This window comes from Pyxicephalus adspersus, chromosome 10, assembly GCF_032062135.1.
Source record: "Pyxicephalus adspersus chromosome 10, UCB_Pads_2.0, whole genome shotgun sequence".
NCBI classification, from domain to species: domain Eukaryota; kingdom Metazoa; phylum Chordata; class Amphibia; order Anura; family Pyxicephalidae; genus Pyxicephalus; species Pyxicephalus adspersus.
This window is the reverse complement of record NC_092867.1, coordinates 1,408,319-1,417,556: the sequence shown is the minus strand read 5'-3', so window position 1 is coordinate 1,417,556 and position 9,238 is coordinate 1,408,319. Positions and strand designations below refer to the sequence as shown.

The 9,238-nt window shown below is 44.0% G+C and overlaps 1 protein-coding gene across 2 annotated transcripts in view; it reads left to right on the top strand.

The window, feature by feature from the left end:
* Positions 1 to 8,434, top strand: part of ITPRIP (inositol 1,4,5-trisphosphate receptor interacting protein) — a 10,732-nt gene extending 2,298 nt beyond the window's left edge. For both annotated transcript variants that reach the window (XM_072423768.1, XM_072423769.1), the window contains exons 2-3: positions 4,743 to 7,744; positions 7,803 to 8,434. In XM_072423768.1, coding sequence (XP_072279869.1) covers positions 4,750 to 6,360 — 1,611 coding nt within the window. In that variant the 5' untranslated portion in view covers positions 4,743 to 4,749 and the 3' untranslated portion in view covers positions 6,361 to 7,744; positions 7,803 to 8,434. The remainder of the gene's footprint in view (positions 1 to 4,742; positions 7,745 to 7,802) is intronic.
* The last annotated feature ends 804 nt before the right edge of the window (positions 8,435 to 9,238 follow it).

Here is a 9,238-nt window from a genome sequence, read left to right as displayed (position 1 = left end):
GATGTCCTCAGTCTTCTGCTTGCACTCTCAGGATGTTCTCAGTCTTCCATTTCTACGTTTATGATCCCCATTGTCTCCTATCTTCACTTGCTGGATGTTCTCACCCTTCCACCTGCACTCTCAGGATGTCCTCAGTCTTCCACTTGCATTTTTAATATGTACTTTTCTGCCTGCACACAATTTGCCCTCAGTCTTCTACCTGCACATGACAGATGTCTTCAGTCTTCCTCCTGCACTCACAGTATGTCCTCAGTCTTCCACCCATTGTCATTCATCTGTCAGATTGAGGACCTCTTGTGGTGGAACAGAAGTACCGCAATGCACAGTTCTAGATTGCCCTTCTTTATTTTCAGCCAATTTCTTTTAGGTATAAATAAAGCAGGAAGACATTAGAATCTTTGGTTTCATTTCCTCTTGCAGTGACCCCACAGGAAATGAGTTGCAATCTCCGTTACAAGTAACCAATGAGCATTAAGAAACAAAAAAAGGGGACCTGACAGTTCTCTGAGTACAAATTTAGAGTTAGATCTTAAAACGGAAATAAATAAAATAATGCGACCAGGCGGATGATTTATTGCAGAAGATTAGTGATTAGCCAATGCTGACAGTCATGTGACCCCATGCTCTGTGCCATTGGCCGCTCTGTGAGCTTTCTATTTACTATGGTGAAGTTTTGTTTTATATTTACTAATAATTGTTATGTTTCTATTCCTTTTATGTTTAGTATTGGGTTATTGTGTGATGCATGCTTGCTGCTCCCTCCCCATTATAATTTTACATGTATAGATCTGTAGGTTCACCTTCATACTTTATCCATATGGAGAGACTGATTGGATAAAGCCGATCATTTGCTCCAATCACAGGTTGTCCTGGACAGCCTTTAGCTTGTTATTGGCCAGCGCAAGGAAAGGAGCAGACTCATCTCATCACATCAGCTACACTTATTGGCTGCCTGTGCTGCTTCTTCCTCTCCCACTCTAAGTTTTGCTGTACAGGGATAGGAGGAAGCTGATTTCCCTGCGGGTGACACGTTGCGATAGTGGTGAGAATTCACTCCTTGCACCGCTGGATTCCCAGGTTTGAATCCCAACCATATCCATTACGTTTGCATGTTCCCCCAGTGTTTGCACCCAAAAAAACATACTAGGGGTATTTGGCTTACCTCCAAAAACTATTCTTGGACTATGTCGGAGAAAATTGTCTTTGATAGGGACATTCAATAATAAAAAAAAACTTCTTTAAATGTTGCACATCCATAATAAAGTGGTTAGTAGAGTAAATTGTGAGGTTAGTGAACATCCTATTACTTGCCCACCAGTCGGGAGGGCGATTTTGTTTCAGCAGCCTCCTATGTAGATCTCAGCAGAGGGCAGGTCGGATAGCGCTGTACAAGGTGTGTTTATCTGGAACTTCCAGATCCAAAACAGCTGAACATTAGATTTCTGTCTGGGTGGAGGTGGCAGGGCTCCACCCTAATAATTGTTCTATATTGAGGTGAGGACAGAGTTGTTACATGTGAATTTTCTGCGGAGAAGCAAGCGTAGCCAAGGTAAGATTGTGCATGAATAAATGGGGGGGCTCAGGTCAGCACCGGTCAGTTACCGATCCCTGCTAAGGGCGAATCCTCCTATAAAAGGATAAATTAGCTATAGGTGCATGCTGCAGGATAACGTCCGAGCCTCTTCTGTGCAGTAATAAGAGTTTGTCACTCCGTTAATATTATTATTATTATTATTATTATTATTCCCAGTGATTGGAAACTTACTCTCGCACTCCCTGTCTTGCAGGACCTCAATGGGGGGGGGGGATTAGAAAACAAGGGGCCAATCAGCTATGCTGCAGTACAAGAATTATGCTGATAGGAGAACATAGTGGCAGAGAGATGAGCTAATCAGTCCGCTGCTTCTCTCTTTATCCATTTGCAGACTGTGGTGGAGACTTCGGTTACTGAGCTGCAGCAAAAAAACAATCAAGTCTCTTTAGGCAGTGCTATGCTATGTGGCAGAGTTGTGTGAATCTCAGAAACGGATGGGGCAGAAATGATAGACAGATATGTCATTTATATTTTATCTGTGTATTCAGCAGTTTGCTCAGACTTACGTTGCGCACATAAAACAGACGCACCGGTCCAGTTCTGAGCCCAGGTCATGTGATTTAACCTGGCGTTGGGTCACATGGTCTTCAGCAGCCATGCATTGAGGAAGCTGACGGTCTCATTGAATGCTTTTCTTTTCTTGGTATCTGCAAGGACCCGGAGTGGGAGAAATGCAGAATTTCCCTGTTACAGCAGAATGGCGGCGCATTATAAATCATCTGATCTCTTATAGTTTATGGGGCCCCCAGTGCATGCAGCAGCTTCATTCTGCACAACTGCCTTAGTCATTGAAGCAGATATTTATCATGGAGGATGTAATATTCGGATCAGGAAACCCCAACCTATAGTGACACCCCCAGGTGAGGGGAACACCCCAAATTCCCAGGTGAGGGGAACACCCCAAATTCCCAGGTGTGCAGTAACAGGGCTGGGAACTACGACGTTAGAATCCTCACCGGATGTATGACACCCATTAGCCGCACCACAAGGATCCGCAACGCACTACCTTGCATTGCGTTGCCGGAAAAAAAGCTGCATGTCCATTTACTTGTACATTTTGATGCATTGCCATTTATTTTAAGACATGCCCTAATGCAATGTACAAAAACATGCAAAATGATGAATGCGCATGCAATGCACCAAGAAGCAGGAGCTGAAAGAGGAATTATCCTGGGTGGGTGGTGAGCTTCTGTTATGGCACAAACCTGTGGTCCAGGACCCGTCACCCTGCAATCTTTTCCACCGACTCTGCGGCGAACCTCCAATGCATGGCAATACTTTTCAGCCATTGATGATGAGCATGCGCAGGAGTTACATTGTCCTCAGCACTGCTGCGCATACTGCAAGGTCCATGCGCCATGCACTGCGGAGCTAAACAAAAAGCCACCTGGAGCCAGGGATTTATTTTTTTGCATTGCACGGCTGTTTCGTCATATATCATTTATCTCCACCTCCTGGTGACTTTTTGAGTTCAGGTTCGCTTTAAGTAAAACCTTTTTGAGACTTACGAGAATCAAAATTAAATTTACCAAAACCCATTATGGTTCCCCTATCGGTTACTCAGAATGTCACCGTGAATGGTAAGAATTGGTGTCATGGCCAGGAAGCGAGTCAGCCATCCGTGTCAGCATACAACCCATGGGCCGCCCTCACTCTCCGCATGCTTGTCAGGTGTAGGAGAGAGAGTGCACAGACCGGGGCCTCACCCTTCCTGGAGAAGTTGTTGTTTTGGGTACAGAGGAGATTTAGGAAGCGTTGGGTGCAGAACGGCTTCCTGAGGCTGCTGGGACGGGAGACAAGAATAAAGCCTGGCTCCTTATTCAAATGTAAATACAAATTTAAAAATAAATAGACCCAACCCCTGAAAAAATAAAACAAGAACGTCCGACTGCAATCCTCATCTTCTGTCTGGTGCCGCCCCCCGAAGACTCATCAAGTCCAGCATCAGCCATTTTCTAGGTTGAATGGTGCTGGGCTTTCTAAAAAATCTAAAAAGCCCGACACCATTCCACCGGGGAGCACAGATTTGTTTTAACGCCAGAAAAGATATAAAAACACAAATATTGCAGCTCTGTATTTATTATGACACCAATGAAGGTTTGTTCACACATTGGGTCTGATCTATTAAAGCTCCCCAAGGCTGGAGAGAACACACTTTCATCAGAGAAGCTGGGGGATCCAGCAAACCTGGGATGCATTTCTTCAAAGTCATTTACTATTTGCTATCAAATGTTTTCTATTCTGGACCTGATCCATTCCAGGTTTGCTGGATCACCCAGCTTCACTAATGAAAGTGTATCCTCTCCAGCCTCGGGAGCTTTAATAAATCAGGTCCTTTGGGTGTTGCTGTGCATGTCAGCATACAATGTGCAATAACCAGGGACATCGTGCACTGCATAGGGAGCAGCATCTGGTGTTCCAACTAATGTGCTGCGCTGCAATGCATATAAATACACCTTGCTGCATGCTTTGCTGCACGTTTCTTTTTGACTCCTTATTTAATGCAATAAATAGGGACATCAGCACTGGTAGCCACACATTTTAAATGGAAGGCACCCAAATAGGGAATGAGCCCTAAATGTGTTTATTTTAAATGCAAGCAGAGTGAGTACCTAAATATGACCGGGCATCAACCTCAGGCATCCATTGTACAGCAGAGCACAGAAAGAGGAAGAAGGAGGCAGCACAGAAAGCCAATCAGTTGTGTTGCAGTGCTCACATGCTAATACCAGGCACCTGGGATGGGCAAGCTAATTGATGTCATGATTTCTGAGGACGCCACGGCAGTTCTGGCCAGACTAAATTATGTAAACTTTTTAATAGTTTTGAAAGCAAGAAGAAGCTTTAGTCTTTTATTTTAAAATGTATCTAAGCCAACACTTATTTTTAAAATGTAGAATAGGAAAGGGTTCAACTCATTCTGGTTTGTTTTGTAAGCTGCACATTAGGAGTTGTCCACTCATTTCCTGTCCTGTAGACACAACAGGAAGTGAGAGGAAATCTCTCCAAAATGAAGGTTTAATAGGGTGAATCCCCTTAACACATAGAGCTGCTGTACGTGAATCAGGAAGCTGACAAATAAAAATCTTTGTACACCAGGTGAATGAAATGTTCCGTCATAACGTTGCTTTTCTCCTTTGCCTTCCAGAAACACAATGCAAGCTGGGATATTCAAGGTGTGCCTCGTGGTCATCACGGCCATTGTCAATCACCCGCTTCTCTTCCCCAACAATGACTCCGCCACCGATGACCTCATCATCCAAAAACTGAAGGAAAGAGAGGAGAACCTGAAGCTCCAGCAGCTGGAACTGGAGCAACTTCTATCCCACCGAGAGCCACCCCGGGAAGAAGAAGCCGAACCCGAGAACCAACCCGCCGGAGATGAGTCGTTGTGGGATTTCTGGAGCGTCATGTCCATGATTGTCTTCCTGATGATTGAAGTGTGGAGACAAGATTTCCTGGATAACACATCGCAGGAGCCAAGCAAAGAAGAAGATGACCTTTTGTTCACTGGAAGCAGCTGCCATGGTATTCCTTTTCCAAGCAAGACCATGTTGGCCATATTTCATGACCAATATATTCGAACAACCACGAACGATGCCGCTCGGACCAAGGAGTTCGTTGAGGGTTTTGCCGATGACTTGCTAGAAGCGCTGAGAAGCGTCTGTAACCGTGACGCTGATATGGAAGTTGAAGACAGCATCTGCGTGGGGAGCATGTACGAGAACTGGAGAGTCAACAAACCACTGATATGTGACTTGCTTGTACCATTCGCTCCTCCAGAACCCTACTACTTCCGCTGCCAGCCTTGGGTTAGTAGCAAATCCATTGCCTCCCATCAACAAAATTTCAGATCCATCTTGGTTTGTGGACCTGAAGATGCTTCTGGTTGCGTCTGCGATAGGAAGAAACTTGGAGAAGACATGCTTTGCCTTCTTCACAACCCAAGCAGCAAGAAGAAAGTCCCAAAGGACGTCAACCTATTGTGTTCCAAAGATTCCAACTATCTAGACACAGATCAGGTGATGAAATGGTTCCAGACCGCCATAACCAAAGCCTGGGGTAGGATATCACACAAGTATGAGTTTGAACTCACCTTTAGCCACTTGGATTCTCCAGGAGCTTTGAGAGTCAAATTCAAATCAGGAAAGGTCATCAGCTTTAACATCAGCCCGGTGGTTCAATATGAAGACTCGGATCTGTACTTTATTTCTCAGTTCCCTGGTAAGAACAGTTCAGACGAATTGTCCTCCAGCATTCAGTGGAATTTGTCTTTTGCAGTTTATGAGAGGAGATTTCTCAAGGACGTTGCCAAACATCTCCCTGGAAATTCGTGCCACCTGAGTTGCCTACAAATCATGACTTTCCTGCATTCCAAGCAGTGTCAAATAACTGGGCCAAGAGGCCTGACGAGTTACCACCTAAAGACGGTTCTCCTTCATCTTCTACTGACGCGACCTTATGACGACTGGAATAACATCATGCTAGAAGATCGATTACGGGATATGTTCAAGAGCCTTGAGAAATGTCTTCTGGAGAAGAAGCTCCACCACTTTATGATTGGAAATTCCAAACTTCCAGACACCGTCAGCCTGCCAGAACACTTCCGGACAGCCGAACCTCTTAACCTTTTCCGATCTTTTGTCCTAAACAGAGACCTTTACCAGAAAACCTTGACCATGTTCTATGAGATGATAAAGAACGCCACTGTTGTAATCAATGAGTACAGCTTTCACATTCCCGTTGGACCTTCTATCAAGAATTAGCACCACTCCGAATTTTGTACGGATTTCACAACATTGTTATGTCCTGGAAGTTCCAGAATATTGGATGAGCCAACTGAGCTTGGTCGGTTCCGGGTGTTTTTTAATTGGTGTTTTATAAATATTCTCCGAGAAGCTATTTATATATTTTTATAGCTGCTGTTTATACAGAACATTTATCTTTGGTTTATGATGAAGACAATTTACCAATACTCAGGCACTTCAAAAGTTTTCATTATCCTGATGATTTAATGTTTTTGTAGGCTTGTTTGTTTCAAGAAAATCCTTCCTTTGGCTCTTTATATCTTTATACTAAATATATAGCCGATTTCTTTTTAGATTTTGGATAGCATAGGGAAGGGTTGGAGCTTCTGTGTGGTTTACTAACATTAGGAACATAGATAGCTTTGGTATTAGGCACCTGGCCCGGGTACCTGGGAATCAAGCATGTGGCGCAGGTATGGTAATGAGTATGTGATCCAGGTCCCAGGGCCTATTTTAGGCTAACAGTCCCCAATTTCTCCAAGGCCTTGGAACATGCAGGGAGCTGGAATGCTGTGTATTGGGGCCCAACATGATAGCTACTCTATTAATTGAAAATCATCCCTTCCAAGAGCATAAGAATTTTTGTTCAGATCTTTTAAACCTTGGGATAGTGTAGGGAAGGGTTGGAGCTCCTGTCTGGAACATGACGTTGGTACCTGGGATTCAAGCTTATGACCCAGATCTGGTATTAGCACATGCTTCAGGTCCCAGAGACCTTTTTGGAGCAATTGCCCAGGACCCTCACTTTTTTCAGGACCATTCAGTGCATTTGGGGCCCTCACTTGATATTTACCCAGGGCCCCATTTTGTCTAAAACCGTCCCTTCCAGGTCCATAGGAATATTTGTGCAGCTGACTACAAGGTCCCACCTTCATTTGCTGTAATATGTGCTGAATCTTTGCACTTCTACAAGTTTTTGTATACCTTTATTTGGCTTTTTATATTTTTAGTATATACGTAGCTATTTTTTTAACTTTTGGATAGCATAGGGAAGAGTTAGAGCTCCTGGGAATCAGGCATTTTTTGAGTAATAGCCCAAGTCCTTTACGTTTTACAGGGCCCTGGAATGTCCATTGAGATGGAATGCTGTGCATTTGGGGCTCCCACTTGATATTTACTCAGGGACCCATTTTATTAAAAAGCATCCCTTCCAAGTCCACAAGAATATTTGTTCAGCTCTTTTTAACCTTTGGCTAGTGTAGGGAAGGGTTAGAGCTCCTGTCTGGAACATAGTTGGCCCTGGTACCTTGGATTTAAGCACAACCCAGGTCTGATATTAGGCATATAACCCAGGTCTGGTAATAGCACATGATTCAGGTTTAGTATTAGGCACACAATCCAGGTCTGATATTAGGCACATAGGCACATGACCCAGGTCCGATATTAGGCACATGACCCAGGTCTGATATTAGGCACATGACCCAGGTCCGATATTAGGCACATGACCCAGGTCTAGTATTAGGCACATGACCCAGGTCTAGTATTAGGCACATGACCCAGGTCTAGTATTAAGCACATGACCCAGGTCTGATTTTAGGCACATGACCCAGGTCCGATATTAGGCACATGATCCAGGTCTGGAATTAAACACATGACCCAGGGCCTTGTTTAGAGCTATAACCCTCCTCACTTTCCTGGGGGTCCTGGAAAGTCCAGGGAGCCCTGAGAATGTTGTGCATTTGGGGCCCCCACTTATTAGCTGCCCAGGGCCCCATTTATGTCTAAAATCATTCCTTCTAGGTCTATTTGCACTTCGGCAAGTTATAATACAGTTCTATCGTACTTCTGGATTTCTTTTTTCAGACTGAAGTAGACACGAGTTTGACTTTAATCTCTTTTGTTCTGTAAAGCACTGAATTCTATATTGGTAAAGGCGAAACGCGTGTGCATGAAGAATGTGATATGTAATGTAACGAAAAACCTTATGAAATGTTTGGAAGTAATGTTTGTATGACGGAAAGAATAATTGGATGTGCAGGTGATGGCGTTAGTAAGTGATTGGAGTATAAAGACAAAGTTTGATCTATTCATATTTGGCTTCATTGGTTCCTCATTTCCCTCTCATCAGCATGATTTCATATCTCTAAACAATGGACCCCAGGACAAATACAGCGGGTGAATCTCTTGGGACACAGATCATAATGAAAACCCCAAAAACCCTGAGACTGATGCTGGGTGCCACCATCTTGGATTTGACATTGGCACCCCCGCCAGACACCGGAGCTTCACCTTTATCCCATTCTATAGAATTCCCAATTATTTCATTGCAGCTGCATAAAAGTTTGTTAGGTGAAAGGAGGGGTAGAGGAGCTGGGCATGCACAGACAATTCTTAGGAGAGAAGTTCAAGAAGGTAGATGGCTGCACTAGGGAAATGACTTCTTCTAAAATGGTCAAATCTTTTACCAAGTTTAAAGGCACATTGCAAGTCAATAGGTTGTTGTATGTAAAAGAACAATGCTTTCTATGCTATTATCTGCAATTGTTTATTTTACTGACAAGGTTATCATTTTCTGAGAGTCATAATAATGGAAACCCTGATGGAGACATAATTGTTCCAGGCAGAGGTAGACATAGGGAGGTGCAAAATGTGCTCCTGCACGAGGACCCTTTACCCTTCTCAGCCACAAGGGGTCCCCACAGGCGCCCCAAGTTCTGCACAGGGGCCCACTGTTGGCAATGTCTGCCACTTGTTCTAGGTCAGTGAACTAAATCCTATTGAACCCAATCAATGTGCAATGTGCCAGACAGCTATTATTCTCAAAAGGAGATTGGTAATGGTATCCTCCATGTGTCTATTGGTAAAGGTTTGCATGAGAGCTTTATTCTGCCCCGGA